The sequence below is a fragment of the Coregonus lavaretus genome (genome assembly GCF_964263955.1).
Source record: "Coregonus lavaretus genome assembly, chromosome: 21".
NCBI classification, from domain to species: Eukaryota; Metazoa; Chordata; class Actinopteri; order Salmoniformes; family Salmonidae; genus Coregonus; species Coregonus lavaretus.
Window position 1 is genome coordinate 32,712,303 of NC_140008.1, and position 19,577 is coordinate 32,731,879.

The following is a 19,577-nucleotide window of genomic DNA, read 5'->3' on the forward strand; positions in this document are numbered from 1 at the left end:
CTTTACTGTCTCCAGTGCTATTGGTGTACACTAGCTTGTTTACAGCTTAAACTATACATTTAAGATCAAAACAAAATTCTCTGTTGTGGTTGCAGAAAAAAAGCAGCATTTGGATAAGAAAAAAGGGCTGGTATTTCACTAACAGTTGTTTCTTGTCCGTAGCTAGAGTTCTATCGCTCTAGCGATGTGAGGCCTTGTTGCCATTCTGGGTATTAGTACCGTTTCCCCTTTCTGACCAGTCCTTCCAGTACAGTAGCTCAGTCACAAAACCTTATCGACTTGTGTTGAAATAAAATGGCACACATTGAATTTAACCAGGGACATCAGATGTTTTTTTTCCTTCTATCTTACAAAATCCTTTTGTTGTTTTTTGTCTTCTTTTCTAATAAATCATTCTTCTTCTTTGTTTTCACAAAAAAAAAAAAAAAAAAACTTCCTTTCATCCAGAGGGGAAACAAATGTTAGCAAACCCAGTTCCCTGTGACCTGTGTGGCCCTTCCTGTGGCCCTGCAGAGGGGTGGGGGGCTCTCCTTCTCCGCTGGCCCTGGCCTGGCCCTGGCCCCTAGGCTACGCTGTGCTGCTGCTGGAACAGGGCGTGCTTTGTGTGCTGCCAATACTGTGGGCCGCACTGCTGTTCTCTGAGGCTGGGGGCTGGGGCTTCTGGGCCTGCTGTCGGCCAGCTGTATCACCTGGATGGGGAGGAGAGAGAGAGAGGGAGAGGGGTGGGGAAGAAAGGGGGATGGAGAGAGAAAAATAGAGAGGGATAGAAGTAAAACAAAACAGAAGAGTGAGAGAAGATTGAGTGAGGGAGGGAGGACGAGAGAGAGGGGAGAGAGGGAAAAAGAGAGAGAGATAAGGGTTGATGCAATACATCACAATTATACACATTTCAGCTATGTTCTTCTGTGCCACTGCCATTTATTCAAGATTTCTTGTTATCTAGAGGCCACAGGCTCAATCTGGTAACAGACTGATGCTTAAACGAATCTCCTTAGTTCTCCCAGTGCTGCTGATTGTCCCATGTGGTGACCATCACTTCACTGCGAATCAAAGCGGAGTGTCTCAAATGGAAAGAACTGAACTGAAGATTCTCAATCCAGCTCTCCCCTCTCTGTTATCTGCAAGCAATTAGCATAGCTTTAGCAGATGTAGCAGAATAAACACGAGACAGAGGCCTTCTGCCTGGATCTCAAACCACTGACTTATTGTTCTGTGTTTAAATGAGCATTCCCGCTTGTAGATTCCTGGGCTATAGAGCTGGCAACAGAAAGTTAGGAGGCAAATTAAAATGCTTCCATTTTTTGGGAAAAGCTTGCCTGACTGAAAACTGAAGGCATCTGAAAAAAGCCCTGTGTTTGTTTTACATATCTGGCACACTGTGCTTCTGGTATTTAAATGCACTCTGTCTGTTGTTTGTTTGCAAGCTCAGCTGTCTTCTTTCCTGCATAGCTTAGTGAGGACCATAGAGGATTCTATGGAGAGAGAGATTGGAAAAATGTGGTATTTGGTTGCATCCCAAATGGCACCGTATTCCCTATATAGTGCACTACTTTTGACCAGAGCCATATGGGCCCTGGTGAAAAGTGGTACACTATAAAGCAGTGGTCACCAACCTTTTCTGAGTCAAGATCACATTGAGTTAAAAAGCAAGCCAAGATCTACCGCTCAGATTTTTCTTAAACATAAATTATAGAATATAAGCCTATGCAACATTAACCAATTAAAAACAGTTCTGTAGCAATGAGGTTTGTGCACTAAGCTATAGGCCCAATACATTATCACTGCATATTAGCTACAGTTGAAGTCAGAAGTTTACATACACTTATGTTGGAGTCATTAAAACTTGTTTTTCAACCACTCCACAAATGTCTTGTTAACAAACTATAGTCTTGGCAAGTCGGTTAGGACATCTACTTTGTGCATGACACAAGTAATCTTTCCATCAACTGTTTACAGACAGATTATTTCACTTATAATTCACTGTATCACAATTCCAGTGGGTCAGAAGTTTACATACACTAAGTTGACTGTGCCTTTAAACAGCTTGGACAATTCCAGAAAATGATGTCATGGCTTTAGAAGCTTCTGATAGGCTAATTGACATCATTTGAGTCAATTGGAGGTGTACATCAACGCCAACCTTCAAACAATGCCTTTTTGCTTGACATCATGGGAAAATCAAAAGAAATCAGCCAAGACCTCAGAAAAAAATGTGTAGACCTCCACAAGTCTGGTTCATCCTTGGGAGCAATTTCCAAAACGCCTGAAGGTACCACATTCATCTGTACAAACAATAGCACGCAAGTATAAACACCATGGGACCACGCAGCCGTCATACCGCTCAGGAAGGAGACGCGTTCTGTCTCCTAGACATGAACGTACTTTGGTGCGAAAAGTGCAAATCAATTCCCGAACAACAGCAAAGGACCTTGTGAAGATGCTGGAGGAAACAGGTACAAAGTATCTATATCCACAGTAAAACGAGTCCTATATCGACATAACCTGAAAGGCCGCTCAGCAAGGAAGAAGCCACTGCTCCAAAACCGCCATAAAAAAGCCAGACTACGGTTTGCAACTGCACATGGGGACAAAGATCGTACTTTTTGGAGAAATGTCCTCTGGTCTGATGAAACAAAAATAGAACTGTTTGTCCATAATGACCATTGTTATGTTTGGAGGAAAAAGGGGGTGCCTTGCAAGCCGAAGAACACCATCCCAACCGTGAAGCACGGGGGTGGCAGCATCATGCTGTGGGGGTGCTTTGCTGCAAGAGGGACTGGTGCACTTCACAAAATAGATGGCATCATGAGGAAGGAAAATTATGTGGATATATTGAAGCAACATCTCAAGACATCAGTCAGGAAGTTAAAGCTTGGTCGCAAATGGGTCTTCCAAATGGACAATGACCCCAAGCATACTTCCACAGTTGTGGCAAAGTGGCTTAAGGACAACAAAGTCAAGGTATTGGAGTGGCCATCACAAAGCTCTGACCTCAATCCTATAGACAATTTGTGGGCAGAACTGAAAAAGCGTGTGCGAGCAAGGAGGCCTACAAACCTGACTCAGTAACACCAGCTCTGTCAGGAGGAATGGGACAAAATTCACCCAACTTAATGTGGGAAGCTTGTGGAAGGCTCCCGAAACGTTTGACCCAAGTTAAACAATTTAAAGGCAATGCTACCAAATACTAATTGAGTGTATGTAAACTTCTGACCCACTGGGAATGTGATGAAAGAAATAAAAGCTGAAATAAATCATTCTCTCTCCTATTATTCTGACATGTCACATTCTTAAAATAAAGTGGTGATCCTAACTGACCTAAGACAGGGAATTTTTACTAGAATTAAATGTCAGGAATTTTGAAAAAATTAGTTTAAATGTATTTGGCTAAGGTGTATGTAAACTTCCGACTTCAACTGTATGCTTGAATTGCCCAGCCAATGTTGTTCTTCTCAGACCAATTTGAAATTAAATTTAACAAAAATGTAGGTATATGATCACACTGGTAATAGATCATTTGTTGTATTACTTGTGAGGCACAGCTGAGTGAGCAAAATCATTTGCTTAAAATGTGTTTACTGGACTGATGGCCTGCATCTGATGGTCAGTCTGAGAGGGGGGGAGCAGCGATGAGGCTGCCTCTCACCCGACTCACTGTCCCTCTGCTCTCCCTCCCTCGGCTGAGAAAAGGGGACACAGTCTTCCAGCTGATGGCGAAACTCAAGTCAATATCCAAAAACAGGTAGTTTTTTTCCGCAAACCTGCATATCATCATCTTCTCTCTTTTGTGGCACCAATGTGAGGGGTTATGGCAGGGGAAACACTGTTGCAGTAGTCTAGTGTGTGGTGCGGGAATAATGGCAAGCGAACATGAGGAGCTTTGTGTTCGCATTGCCCTAAAAAGGGGAACCGAACCACAGAATTCAAGCAAACCGAACTCAGACCACCTCTCGAGATGGCCTCAGTTCGGTTCACATTGAGGGCTCTTCTGAGGGGTCTGAGTTCCTTTGGAGTGTTCACACTGCACACAAAATTGAGCGAACTGCACTGAGTTCACAAAAATTGTCTGAAAGGGACCAAGTGTGAAAACATCCTAAGTGAAAATTCAACATAAATGGAAGTTATTATTCACCCCTAACAACATACTTGGCTTTCCACCATACACTCAGAGTTTGAACAAACAAAAAGCTTATAAACAAATGTATCTATAAATCTCATGATGAGCCATCCAAATAGGCTATATAAATCAAATTGAATGTTGTTGTAAATGTAAAAAATGGTGAACCATCTGGCCTGATTGAGAAGTGTCTCATATGGTGACATCACTTGTCATTGAAGTGAAGCAACAGTCTATTGACCCTTTTCCATCACACATTCCATTCAGAGTCCGGGTAACTCCCACTCCCTGTCTCCTGGGGCAACCTCCTTAACCTTTGGTGTGATCTATCCCAACACAGTCCGCAAGATCACAGCTCCTCTTTTATAACAGCATCCTTCCTACACATCTGCGTCCCAAATGGCAATAGAGCTATGTTCAAAAGTAGTGCACTATATAGAGAATAGGGTACCATTTGGGACGCAGGCCAAATTCCTACCGTACCATGCCCTAAAATAGAGGGACACTGGGGTTAGTACTTATCACGTCCTGTATAAACAGGATGCACTACTGTACTGAAGACACTCACATTGCTTTAATAAACCAGCGAGATCACACCAGATAGACTTCAGTATTCAACGTTTGTCCAGGTCAATAGGACATCCGGAGATGCCTTCAATACCGTCCACTAGGCGCAACGTGTGCACATATTACCATCCAGTAGGCTCACAGCTTGGCCGTTGTGGATGGGGATAGAGAAAGGGCATAAACCGCGCGCCTCGGCTCTGAGGATCGAGGGTTCAAGCCCAGTGCAAGGCACTCGTTCTATTTTTTTTCTCGGTTTTAACCTTCTCCCAAACCTTAACCCTTACCTTAACCAGTCGGAATTAATGCTTAAACTTAAGCGTCAAGTTTTTTCTTCTTTAACAACCTTAATCCTTACCTACTTTTACTTCACCCATAGACGTTTATCCTCCCCCTGGACAAACATTGAATACTGAAGTGAGACCGTGAGAGCTTGTTGAATAAACAACTTTCTCATAGCTGTTTCAGTTTATAGTTCAAATAGCTCTTATTTTTTATTAAATAAATGTCCCTTCCCTGTGGCTGCAAACACAAGGTAATGATAAAGAATACTTGAGAGTAGACCCTCCACTCCCCTGGGTCAACTTGTGAACTTCTATACCAGTTATGGGGAATATCAAAGTAGGAGCTAGCTGTCCTATCTGCAGAGTCTGATAAGGGAAACCACAGTGCACACTGCTACCTGATTAGAATGTGTTCTCATGCCTAGTCTGTTGAAAGGGTCAGTTTTGAGCCATCAGGAGAATGCTTCAGTCATCTTAGAGTTTTCTTTAAAGGATTTAGCCAAATGGGGTCCACACAGACCAAGGTGAGTATTTTGTAAGTGGGTGAGACAGTGTAGAATTTGTTTGTTTTTTGTGGTTTTGGCTTTTAATGTGAACAAACCTCTATCTAGCATTGTCCCTCGCCTCCTGAGGGGATAAGTGTGGGGGGTATATTTGATGTTTCATCATTTACTGGTTTTTAAAAAAATTAGTTTATTTTTTAGAAAATATATATTCTTGGAGTAAACTTCACTATGCCAATGTTTCCATGTAGGGATATGTTGGTCTTACAAGTCAATAGTTTCCAAGACTACAGCAGAATAGAATAGGGATGCATCCCAAATAGTACCCTATTCCCTATATAGTGCACTACTTTTGACCATAGCTACAGTGGGGGAAAAAAGTATTTAGTCAGCCACCAATTGTGCAAGTTCTCCCACTTAAAAAGATGAGAGAGGCCTGTAATTTTCATCATAGGTACACGTCAACTATGACAACTAAGACAAAATGAGATTTTTTTTCTCCAGAAAATCACATTGTAGGATTTTTTATGAATTTATTTGCAATAACAAAAGTTTCTCAATACTTTGTTATATACCCTTTGTTGGCAATGACACAGGTCAAACGTTTTCTGTAAGTCTTCACAAGGTTTTCACACACTGTTGCTGGTATTTTGGCCCATTCCTCCATGCAGATCTCCTCTAGAGCAGTGATGTTTTGGGGCTGTCGCTGGGCAACACGGACTTTCAACTCCCTCCAAATATATTCTATGGAGTTGAGATCTGGAGACTGGCTAGGCCACTCCAGGACCTTGAAATGCTTCTTACGAAGCCACTCCTTCGTTGCCCGGGCGGTGTGTTTGGGATCATTGTCATGCTGAAAGACCCAGCCACGTTTCATCTTCAATGCCCTTGCTGATGGAAGGAGGTTTTCACTCAAAATCTCATGATACATGGCCCCATTCATTCTTTCCTTTACACGGATCAGTCGTCCTGGTCCCTTTGCAGAAAAACAGCACCAAAGCATGATGTTTCCACCCCCATGCTTCACAGTAGGTATGGTGTTCTTTGGATGCAACTCAGCATTCTTTGTCCTCCAAACACGACGAGTTGAGTTTTTACCAAAAAGTTCTATTTTGGTTTCATCTGACCATATGACATTCTCCCAATCCTCTTCTGGATCATCCAAATGCACTCTAGCAAACTTCAGACGGGCCTGGACATGTACTGGCTGAAGCAGGGGGACACGTCTGGCACTGCAGGATTTGAGTCCCTGGCGGCGTAGTGTGTTACTGATGGTAGGCTTTGTTACTTTGGTCCCAGCTCTCTGCAGGTCATTCACTAGGTCTCACCCCGTGTGGTTCTGGGATTTTTGCTCACCGTTCTTGTGATCATTTTGACCCCACGGGGTGAGATCTTGCGTGGAGCCCCAGATCGAGGGAGATTACCAGTGGTCTTGTATGTCTTCCATTTCCTAATAATTGCTCCCACAGTTGATTTCTTCAAACCAAGCTGCTTACCTATTGCAGATTCAGTCTTCCCAGCCTGGTGCAGGTCTACAATTTTGTTTCTGGTGTCCTTTGACAGCTCTTTGGTCTTGGCCATAGTGGAGTTTGGAGTGTGACTGTTTGAGGTTGTGGACAGGTGTCTTTTATACTGATAACAAGTTCAAACAGGTGCCATTAATACAGGTAATGAGTGGAGGACAGAGGAGCCTCTTAAAGAAGAAGTTACAGGTCTGTGAGAGCCAGAAATCTTGCTTGTTTGTAGGTGACCAAATACTTATTTTCCACCATAATTTGCAAATAAATTCATTCAAAATCCTACAATGTGATATTCTGGATTTTTTTTCTCATTTTGTCTGTCATAGTTGACGTGTACCTATGATGAAAATTACAGGCCTCTCTGATCTTTTTAAGTGGGAGAACTTGCACAATTGGTGGCTGACTAAATACTTTTTTTCCCCCACTGTATCTGGAGTGAAAAAATTTATTAACACCCCTCCTTCCACACTGCAGATACAGATCAGTACTAGTAATTACAAATTACATTGGTCATGAAATGAATGCATGTAAAAAAATATATATATTTATTTATTTGAATTGAGACTGATGAACTGAAATATACCTTAGCGGAGTTTTCCACACTAGTCCAATGTGCACTTCTCAGGAGACGGCTGTATTCTAGTATGACTGCCTGATGCCTAGGGCTGGGAATTGACCTCACGATACAGTATTATCACGATACTTAGATGCCGATACGATATGTATTGCGATTCTCACGATTCTATATGTACTGCAAATCAATAATGCGATTTTATTGCCATTTGATGTTCCAAACATATTGATCACTATATGTCTGCTGCAGAGAGACAAGAGAGAGCATGAGAAAATGAGTTTTGATCAGTCATGGGAAAAAAAGTGCCGAAAACATGTTGGCTCACTATTTAAAAAGAAGATGGAAAGCAACAGCTGACTAGCGCTAGCTAATGCTACCTAGCAAAATTGTGATACTTGTAGTCAAAGTATCGATATAATATCGTCCCCAAAAAATATTGCGATATGCAACTACTGTTGCCCTACTGCTTCTACATTATACTGTATCTGACACACATCTATGTAATGACCTCACCTAGATTAGATACACTTTATTATCCCACCTTAGGAAATGCATTAGATCTCCCTGATCCTATTCATGAAGAGATTTCACAGTTTTCCACTGAGAACACATCAGGGATTGGTGAAGAGGGGCCAACAGCAGCATAGTAGGCATTCAGTATATAGGGCTGGCTAAACCGGCAGGCAGAATACAGTACTGGTCTGTTCTATGCACTCTTACAAAAAAGGTGCTATGTAGAACCAGGGTTCTTCAGTTTGTCCCCATAGGGGAACCCTTTTTGGTGCTGGGTAGAACCCTTTGCAGAGGGTTCTACCTAGAAACCTCTATGAAGGGTTCTACCAAGGACAATTGTATCTTTGGAGGGTTCATCCTAGAAAGCTCTATGAACAGTTCCACCAGCCTTTTTACCCTTTAAAATGTAATTATTTATGACAACACATGTCATATAAAAGGCCTTTCTTTGAGGCCCTAGTTATACTCTAACACAGGGGTGTTAGGAATCTCCTGGTTTACAGGCCACATCAGGCCTGCAAGTCACATTATGCCGGCTTGCAAAGTGATGTGTAATTCCTATTGCAATCCAGACAGAGTTAATCACCCGCAACCTGTATTCTGAATGACTGCCAGAGTAGGGAAGATTGACTACTGAGACTACCTCAATCATCTAAACAGGAACAACCATCTCAGTAACGGGTGCAATAAATCCAATTACTAACAGATTGGATTAGTTTAGGAAACTGTATGTTATTTATCTTTGTGTAGCATAAAATTAATCAACCAATCAATGCAAAAACACAGATATTACAGTAAAACAAACAATTCTGAAAATCTCCCTGCAATAAAGCATGCTGGGAAATATTATATATGGTTCTATGTAGAACCCTTCTTGCCTTCCAAAGAATCATCAAATAACCCTTTCTTCCAAAAACAGTTCTTAGGATGTTAAAGGTTCTAGGTAGAACCCTTTGCCTTACAAAGAACCCTTTTGGAACCCTTTTTTCTAAGAGTGTGTGCTGCCGGGGTACTCAGCACATAATCCACTGATCCTATGAATGATTTCATAGTGTTCTGTGTAGAACACATCAGGAATGGATGATGAGGGGTCACCAACATCAAGGCAGGCCAGGCAGATCCACGGTCAGCTAACCAGCACAGACCGGCCTGTTTTGTTCTACAGTATGTGCTGGAGTGTCCTCTACAGACCTCAGGGACCACCTCACTTCCTACTAGAGGTCAGCAGGGATCAGAGGTCATCAGAATGTGGATGCTGGAGGGGAAGGTCTTGGCATCTAACGGACAGATTGTGTCTCTTCCTGCGAGCCGAATGGCGAGTGCCCCACAAAATGGCCAGGGGAAATTCCAGCTTCCAGCCAGTCCCCTCTTTGTCCGAGACGAGGCCATTGTGTCCGAGAATACTCACTGACCACTCCTGACCACCCCGCAGGACCCGAGACCCATTCAAAAGGCAGGAAAGAGAAGAGCCGCTTACGCTGACAAACAGGATATATTTACAGTAGAGGAGTCAATGTGTTATTGTTAACTCGCCTCTGTCAGCGCTTGGATGTTTTCCGATTATAGAATTGCAGCATTCTGGCACTGTGATGTTTAGGACATTCTTTAGATAGTCTTATCTTTCCATCAAATAGTCTGGCTATCCGGACCATTTGCATTGACCCCCACCCTCCCTTTTTTTTACGCTGCTGCTACTCACTGTTTATTATCTATGCATAGTCCCTTTACCCCTACCTACATGTACATATTACCTCAATTACCTCGACTAACCTGTACCCCCACACATTGACTCTGTACCGGTACCCCCTGTATATAGCCTCGCTACTGTTATTTTATTGTTGCTCCTTATTTATATATTATTATTTTTTAGTTTAGTACATATTTTCTTAACTCTTATTTTTCTTAAAACTGCATTGTTGGTTAAGGGCTTGTAAGTAAGCATTTCACAGTAAAGTCGACACCTGTTGTATTCGGCGCATGTGACAAATAAAATTTGATTTCATTTGATCAAGGTTGGGCTCAATTTGAATTGAAGGCAGTCAATTCAGGAAGTGATTTGAATTTAACATTCAGAAATGTAAAAACTATTGAAATAAATAGCTTCTACTTTTCCGTTGATTGAGAAGTCATTGAAAATAAATTCCCTTTTTTCGATTATTGAATTGTAATTTTAGTTTACTTCCTGAATTGACTGATTCAATTCAAATTGAGCCTAACCCTGGTGGCGAGAGGTTACCAAGGGAAACCTTCAGTCTTACATGAGGGCCAGCAGGTTGGACCTCATGCAGCAGCAGGTAAAGGGACAGTTTACAGATGTATACAGTACGTTCCAATGAGGGTCTATGTTCCAAACTAGCATACCACTAGTGAATGTTCCAATGTCCATACTTTCATAACACTTGAAATGAAGCAGTGTATTGGGAATACATTCTAAGTAGTATGCCAATGTAGATGTAACTGTATGATGTATTTATTTATTCTACCTTTATTTAGGCAGGGAGTCCCATTGATTCCAAGGTCTCTTTTTAAGGAAGCCCTGCATGGCAAGACCTACCTGTGTCTCCAGATACAGTAGGTAAAGGGACAGTTCAGAGAGACGTACCTGTATGAGAATAGATGAACCACAGGGCTCCGGTCAACAGGGCCCCGATCACAAATGCAGCGAAGGCGATCCCAACCACGGTCGGCGTGTCCAACACATACAAAACAGCTGAGGGAGAGGATAACGACGATTTGTTATTCAATGACTTGAAAACATGACAGCACCTTGGTTTGAAAGTGAGGTAGCGACACCATTTCATTTTCTTTGGGCACGACAGTATGAAAACAAGTTAGATGCAAATGACATAACTCAATCTGGTCAACAATGATTATTTTAAAGTGATCTAAGATCCTGACATATAAAAACCATTGGTTTAGAATCTCCTCGCAATGATTGACTTACTTTCTCCTGGCGGGTCAGGAGGGCCTTGTGATGCCGTGCGAGTGGGAGGCACTGAAACATAAAACACAGACTGGTGTTAACACAGAACAACAATGTAACACATTTGTAGATGCATGAAAACACCACATCTCAACTACGTGTTGAAGCATCAAGAACACTTGCTTTGACATAAAGTGACAGTGCCTATGAATGGAAGCTGAGCAACCCAATGAACCTAACTACCTTGGGATAACCAGATCCTGAAAATGACATTGTGTAGATAACTGTAGTTCTAACAAATGTGGTACAGAGATCTGATGTAACTCAAAGCTGTTCCAATTGCTAACTAACAGAACCTTAAGTCTATGTATCAAATGGCTCCCTATCCCAAATAAAGTGCATTACTTTTGGCCAAAGCCCCACGGCCCTGGTCAAAAGTAGTACTCAATAAAAGGAATAGAGTGCCGAGATGAACCTGTTGACTTCTAACAGGTCTCAGCTTACTCCTTCATTTCCGGTCATCTGGATGGCTTTCAAAAGTCAAATTAGCTTCTAATTACTTCTGAACAAACAATACAATGGTGCTTATTGTGTAGAGGCGAACTCAAGAGCAGGCTTGGTCCGGGTCCAAGACTCCGGCACAATGACCAGCTATTCTGGGAAAGAACACCTTTGGGTTTTCATTCCCTCATGACAGACGATGACAGAACCATCACAGGAGAGTTTGATTTCACAAGGGGTGGTGGTAACATGACAGCCCCCTCTTTCTTCAACCCTCCATCCCTTCCCCCTCCCCTCCATCCCTCAATCCATCCCCTCTTCACCCCTCCCTCCCACTCCTCCTCCTCTCCAGTCTTATCTGTTCCTTCGGCTCGTTATTTAGAGAATGCAAAGCTGACCCGTCAACACCCAGGTCAGAGGAGAGGATAGAGGAGCCAAAGACAAGTTGAGACCAGCAAAACTATCACACTGTGGTTAAAGGAGTTACATGAACCACTACTCGTGGAGATTAGTTTTACAGTACAGTTGTAGTTTATGAAGTATGAAACAACGTATGAAAAGACTGTAGCGGAAGATCTTTCCAAGCCAGGTCAGACTATGAATGGATAGCCCCACCTCTGTTGGGGTTTTGGGCCAGCTGAGGTTCCAAGTATGGGTGAGAGCTCTGAGGTTCTGTGTAAGGGTCATAAAGATGGTGGAGTAGTCAGCTATCCCTGTGTCTTCCTCCCAGACCAACTCTGCAACTAGCAAATCTGACAACAGTATGAAAGACACCCTGAGGTCCAACCATTCTCAATGTAAGAAGCAAAGCTTTGTTCTTTATACTAATTTAGCTTTCACAATGATCTCAGCTCTGCTACATGTGTGAGAGGAAGAGCGAGAGAGGGGGAGAGAGAGAGAGAGAGTGAAAGAGAGAAAGGAAACTTAAGGCAAGGCGATGTTCTCATCTCCGTATGGTCTAGGCACAGTTGACCCTGAACCGATTGTCGCTCAATAGAGTCAACGTCATTTGTTTGCCCAGAGTTTTCTGTTCACAGAGTGGAACAGAAGAACACTTCTTTAGTGGTGTGGTGCCTTGTTTCTCTTAACCTCTGAACCCTGAACTCCAACCTGTCTCCCCAAAGTGTGTAGAATTGACTAATGGCGTCCCTGTGAGATCCTTGACATCCGAGGTCTGTATTCAGATAAATGATACGCCAGTTGACTTGGTTGCACAACTTACTGCCAGTCAGTCAGCTAACAGGCACTCAGTCAGACAGTTTTGTGTGTTGTATAATTTATGTACTGTAAACAAGTCAAAGGAAGGGAGATATGGAACAGGGGATTCAAAATAGCGGCGCTCTAACAAAGTTGGCTGTTGACTGAAAGCTTAGCAAATTATATCTTGTATCTGAAGCTTAGCACTGAAACCTGCATCTGATTCAAGTGTGGGGAGACTTATTTTCATAGCTCAAGGTTCTTACCACTATTCAACACTACTCACTGTCTCTTTCACTAATACCCACATGACAAAATACTATAGTATACTATAGTATAAATACTATAGTATTCACTGTAGTGTTTTTGCAGACTTTCCTGTAGTATTCACTGTAGTGTTTCTGTGGACTAAAGTCTACATAAACACAGTAAATACTGTAGTATTTACATATATACCTCTATCACTCCAGTATCCCTGCACATTGTAAATATGGTACTGGAACTAACTGACCCTGTATATATTATGCTTACTTACTTTCTCGTATTCTTATTATTTGTATTTATTGTGTATTTTTGTACTACCTTATGTTATTTTTAGTAATACATTGTCATTGATTACTGCATTGTTGGGTTTAGAGCTTGCAAGAAAGGCATTTCACTGTACTTGTGCACGTGACATTAAAACTTCAAACTTGAAATTTGTATTTAATGTAGTATACTGTAGTATTTACAGTTAACTATAGTATAAATACTGTAATAAAGGAAAACTGTAATATATACACTATAGTAATTAATGTAGTGTTTTTGTGGATTGTAGTATACTGTAGTATTTACTATAGTGTTTTTGTTTTATTATCTTTGACATAGAAGTGGAGGCTTTCTCCTTCAGGAAACCTACTGGATAAATACTAAAAGTAGAACCTGTAGGTAGGACTGGGTTCTGAATGGAGAGTTCAGAGCTTCTGGTCTTTTGTATAACCTGTAGGTGGGGGGGGGGGGCAGTGCAAATAGTCCGGGTAGCCATGATTAGCTGTTTAGGAGTCTTATGGCATGGGTCCTCCCGCTTGCCGTGCGGTAGCAGAGAGAACAGTCTATGACTAGGGTGGCTGGAGTCTTTGACAATTTTGAGAGCCTTCCTCTGACACCGCCTGGTATAGAGGTCCTGGATGGCAGGAAGCTTGGCCCCAGTGATGTACTGGGCCTTACGCACTACCGTCTGTAGTGCCTTACGGTCGGAGGCCAAGCAGTTGCCATACCAGGCGGTGATGCAACCAGTCAGGATGCTCTCGATGGTGCAGCTGTATAATTTTTTGAGGATCTGAGGACCCATGCCAAATCTTTTCAGTCTCCTAAGGGGGAATAGGCTTTGTCGTGCCCTCTTCACGACTGTCTTGGTGTGTTTGGATCATGATAGTTCGTTGGTGATGTGGACACCAAGGAACTTGAAGCTCTCAACCTGTTCCACTACAGCCCCGTCGATGAGAATGGGGGCGTGCTCAGTCCTCTTTTTTTTCCTGTAGTCCACAATCATCTCCTTTGTCTTGGTCACGTTGAGGGAGAGGTTGTTATCCTGGCACCATACGGCCAGGTCTCTGACCTCCTCCCTATAGGCTGTCTCATCGTTGTCGGTGATCAGGCCTACCACTGTTGTGTCGTCGGCAAACTTAATGATGGTGTTGGAGTCGTGCCTGGCCATGCAGTCATGGGTGAACAGGGAGTACAGGAGGGGACTGAGCACGCACCCCTGAGGGGCCCTCGTGTTGAGGATCAGTGTGGCAGATGTGTTGTTACCTACCCTTACCACCTGGGGGCGGCCCGTCAGGAAGTCCAGGATCCAGTTGCAGAGGGAGGTGTTTAGTCCCAGGATGCTTAGCTTAGTGATGAGCTTTGAGGGCACTATGGTGTTGAATGCTGAGCTGTAGTCAATGAATAGCATTCTCACGTAGGTGTTCCTCTTGTCCAGGTGGGAAAGGGCAGTGTGGAGTGCAATAGAGATTGCATCATCTGTGGATCTGTTGGGGCGGTATGCAAATTGGAGTGGGTCTAGGGTTTCTGGGTAATGGTGTTGATGTGAGCCATGACCAGCCTATCAAAGCACTTCATGGCTACAGACGTCAGTGCTACGGGTTGGTAGTCATTTAGGCAGGTTATTTTAGAGTCCTTGGGCACGGGGACTATGGTGGTCTGTTTGAAACATGTTGGTATTACAGACTCAGTCAGGGACATGTTGAAAATGTCAGTGAAGACACTTGCCAGTTGGTCAGCACATGCTCGGAGTACACGTCCTGGTAATCCGTCTGGCCCTGCGGCCTTGTGAATGTTGACCTGCTTAAAAGTCTTACTCACATCGGCTACGGAGAGCGTGATCACATAGTCATCCAGAACAGCTGGTGCTCTCATGTATGCTTCAGTGTTGCTTGCCTCGAAGCGAGCATAGAAGTGGTTTAGCTCGTCTGGAAGTCTTGTGTCACTGGGCAGCTTGCGGCTGTGCTTCCCTTTGTAGTCTGTAATAGTTTTCAAGCCCTGCCACATCCGACGAGCGTCAGAGCCGGTGTAGTATGATTCAATCTTAGTCCTGTATTGACTCTTTGCCTGTTTGATGGTTCGTTGGAGGGCATAGCAGGATTTCTTATAAGCGTCCGGGTTAGAGTCCCACTCCTTGAAAGCAGCAGCTCTACCCTTTAGCTCAGTGCAGATGTTGCCTGTAATCCATGGCTTCTGGTTGGTGTATGTACGTATATGCAAATTAAATACTGTAGTATTTTCTGTAGTGTTTTTGCGGACTGTGGCATTTTTGCGGACATTACTGTAGTATTTACTACTGCTTATTTTTAGGATAAAACTGTCGTATTTACTATAGTATTCTACAGTATACTATAACATTCTATAGTAAGTACTACACATGATTGAGGGATACTGCAGTGTGTAGTATAGTATTCTACAGCATACTACAGTTTACTATAGAATTCTATAGTAAGTACTGCTATATTCTATAGTAAACTGTAGATTTTATTCATGTGGGTAACTAGGAGGAAATGGATGATTTTGTTAAAATGTTCCTTACAGCTCGCAGTTCCGTAGAAATTGTGAAAATGTATTGATGTTGTGAGGCAGTAAATGTAGCTTTGATGGCTGAGCTTTGAGGCATTTATGTTTTTCTGTGCACCAAACTGCCCACAAACAGCCCTCTTTGATTTGTAGATCAAGCTGAACTCATTGGGATCCTGTCCAGTGCAGGACTCCAGTTGCTTGAAAAGACTGCTTGTTTTCTTTGCCATCTCACCATTAGAGATGCCTTTGTATTAAAAGCATGGTTTCTGAGCCCAGCAGTCTTTTTTTCATTAGAGTTTTTGGCATATCTGTGCTTACTTAAAGACATGCTCCGGAACATTTGCGTAATGTACTATATAGGGAATAGGGTGCCATTTCTGACGCAGCCTGAGTCTGTGCCCAATGTTCAGGCCCTGCAGTGGCATGGTGCTCATTTGTTCACACAGGCCAAATCAAGTCCATTAGTAAACACTCCCCAAGTCCCCATTACTGTTTGCCATGCTTCATCTGCCCTTAGTGATTAACACAGTATGATTAGACCTGTGAGTCAAGTGTGGCATCCTAAATGGCAGCCTATTCCTTTTATAGTGCACTACTTTTGACCAAGGCCCATAGGGAATAGGGTGCCATTTGGGACGCAACTTGTGAGACATCACACCCACCAACCACAGTCCACTTGTTGATGTTATCACCCCATAAGGGGATGCTGATTGGAAAAGCCCTGGCAGTGAAAATAGCAAAGGGGCTCTCATGATATCACCCCATCTATGGTTTAGATCATAATGGATGCAATGTGATGTTCGGTATAAGAACTCCCTGGACCAGACAGCCTAATGACGCATGGACCTGTCTGCCACAACACACACCCCCGCACACACGCAATCAGGTCGATGTCTTTACACAAAGCCACACTGAGGACTAACTCCTTGATGAGATCCACAACTAAGGACTTTCTAACGCCTTCAAAGGCCTGTCTTAATGAATTGGACCTGGAGTTCCTATCAGCTCAAAACTATGTTTTAATGTCGTATAGAGCTGCTCTTGTTTTTTAAATAATCTTTATTAAGAGCTGTTATTTTATTGTGAGGAACTGCAGTTTTATCAGATATTTTTTCTGTTTTGTCCTCTTATGTGAGTGATCCTGGGCCTGCGTGATCCCAGGACCTCCCCAGTCTACCCCACCCTCTGATCACACACACATACACACACACACACACCCAGCCCTCTGCTCCAAAGAGGGGAATGACTGTGTGGCTGACGGAGTGAGTGAAAAAGCATTTGACTAATGCAGCGATGAGGGGCCCTCTAGGTCTGGATACGCTCCCAAAGCTAGCGAGAAGACCACTCCACTCCTCTCCCTCTCTCCCTCCCTCCTTCTCTCTACCGGGAAGGGGAGGCCACAGAGAAGGGCTAAGTGAAAACAACTGGATGGATGTGGATGACTCGTCTTTTTCCGCTCCTTCCGCACAGTACTGCTTGGTAGAACTGTGGTAGAACTGGGATGGAGCCTCAGCGCTAGCAGCAAGCCCCCCAAACCCCAGCTATGCTCCAATGAGCACACTTACCCCCCCACACCCACACACACACACTCCCACCACACGCTAATAAACTCCAGATGCAGAGGGATGGAGGGAGGATGCGATGCGCTTGCATTGTGACTAGAACAGTTTTCTCTGCCTCTCTTCCTGCAGAACTGAGGTTGGTTTTCCCTGGGATGTCCTTCCTGCCACCCAGACTGTTCTCTTATTTACTCTGTCTTCCTGTCCTTCTTCGATGACCCTCAACACAGCTCTGTCTCCTCTGGCCAACTGACTCAGCTCCCTGCATGTGTCTCAGCTAGACTCTCTCCACAGACATTCATATAAATGTTAGCCAGCCAGAATGAGACTTTCAGTATGTCTCGCAAGACTACACTAAGATTAGTCTCTGATGCAGTGTTGTAGTACTCGAGTCCAGTACTCGAACTTGACTCGTGCAACACTGTAATATAACTTAGTTTTTTTTAATGGTTGGACCGCAGCTTTTAGCACTAGCAAAGGACTCGTGACTCGAGTATAAAAGGACTTGGACATGGACTGGAGGTTTAGTGACTTGACTACATCACTGTTCTGATGTATAGGGAGGGAGGGAAGAAGGGAGGGAGGGAAAGAGGGAAATCAAATAAAATGTTATTTGCCACATGCGCCGAATACAGCCTTACAGTGAAATGCTTACTTACAAGCCCTTAACCAACAATGCAGTTTTAAGAAAAGAGAATAAAAAAAAGTGTTAAGTAAAAAATAGTTAAGTAAAAAATAAAAATAGCAAATAATTAAAGAGCAGCAGTAAAATAGAATAACAGTAGGGAGGCTATATACAGGGGGTACCGGTACACAGTCAATGAGCGGGGGCAGGGGTTAGTCGAGGTAATTTAGGTAATATGTACATGTGGGTAGAGTTAAAGTGACTATGCATAAATAATAAACAGAGTAGCAGCAGCGTAAAAGAGGGGGATGGGGTGGGGTGGGGGGGACAACACAAATTGTCTGGGTAGCCATGATTAGCTGTTCAGAAGTCTTATAGCTTGGGGGTAGAAGCTGTTAAGAAGCCTTTTGGACCTAGACTTGGCACTCCGGTACCGCTTGCCGTGCGGTAGCAGAGAGAACAGTATATGACTAGGGCGGCTGGAGTCTTTGACCATTTTTAGGGCCTTCCTAAATTACTTCTTACTTCAGCGAATTTATGCCATCCTCCACATATATTTTGGATAAGCTGGTTCATCATAGAGATTACATTGGTTATGAGGACTATACAATACGTTAGCGTTAATAGTCCACTCACCTGGTTCCTCTTCCTCTGTGTCATGTTCTTCCACCACCACTAGGGTCTTGGTAGAAGTCTTTGTGTTCATCATCATGGCTAGGATGATCTCTCCGTTGACAGATGTACATGCCTCATCCGGTTGGATACACTGCATGGAGAGAAACACAATAGGACCACTGAGAAATCCCTAATAATTCAGCCTTGGATTTCATATACCACATTCACTTTTAATGAATTTCATTAATTTCATATATAACATACCTCATGAATTTTCCCATTAAAATGTACCGTTTTTTGTATGATTTACTTATCAGCCATGAGACTGTTACATGTATTCATATGACAAAAGCAGTTTAAAAGACCAATCTACACCTTTACCCAAGACCAAGCATCCCTTTTGATCTTTGACCACATGTATAATTTGTGGGAAATCATACCTAGTGAAAACTTGTGTTCCTTCCCCCTAATCCCTATACTAACCACCTCTACCTTACCAGATTACCTAGACCCACTTCAATTTGCTTACCGCCCCAATAGATCCACAGACGATGCAATCGCCATCGCACTGCACACTGCCCTATCCCATCTGGACAAGAGGAATACCTATGGGCTCCCGAGTGGCGCAGTGGTCTAAGGCACTGCATCTCAGTGCTTGAGGCGTCACTACAGAACCCCTGGTTCTATTCCAGGCTGTATCACAACCGGCCGTGATTGGGAGTCCCATAGGGCGGCGCACAATTGGCAGAGCGTCGTCCGGGTTTGGCCGGTGTAGGCCGTCATTGTAAATAAGAATTTGTTCTTAACTGACTTGCCTAGTTAAATAAAGGTTAAATAAAAAATAAAAATGTAAGAATGCTGTTCATTGACTATAGCTCAGCATTCAACACCATAGTACCCTCCAAGCTCAACATAAATCTAGGGGTCCTGGGTCTGAACCCCGCCCTGTGCAACTGGGTCCTGGACTTCCTGACGGGCCGCCCCCAGGTGGTGAAGGTAGGAAACAACACCTTCACTTCGCTGATCCTCAA

At 43.3% G+C, this 19,577-nt stretch overlaps 1 protein-coding gene across 1 annotated transcript in view; it reads right to left on the bottom strand.

Moving 5' to 3' along the window:
• Positions 1-338: 338 nt before the first annotated feature.
• LOC311148818 (transforming growth factor beta receptor type 3-like) overlaps positions 339-19,577 on the bottom strand; it is a 115,701-nt gene continuing 96,462 nt past the window's right edge. The window contains exons 14-17 of the mRNA XM_084185812.1: positions 18,568-18,697; positions 11,020-11,070; positions 10,678-10,785; positions 339-689 (exon numbers count right to left, since the gene is read on the bottom strand). Coding sequence (XP_084041938.1) covers positions 568-689; positions 10,678-10,785; positions 11,020-11,070; positions 18,568-18,697 — 411 coding nt within the window. The 3' untranslated portion in view covers positions 339-567. The remainder of the gene's footprint in view (positions 690-10,677; positions 10,786-11,019; positions 11,071-18,567; positions 18,698-19,577) is intronic.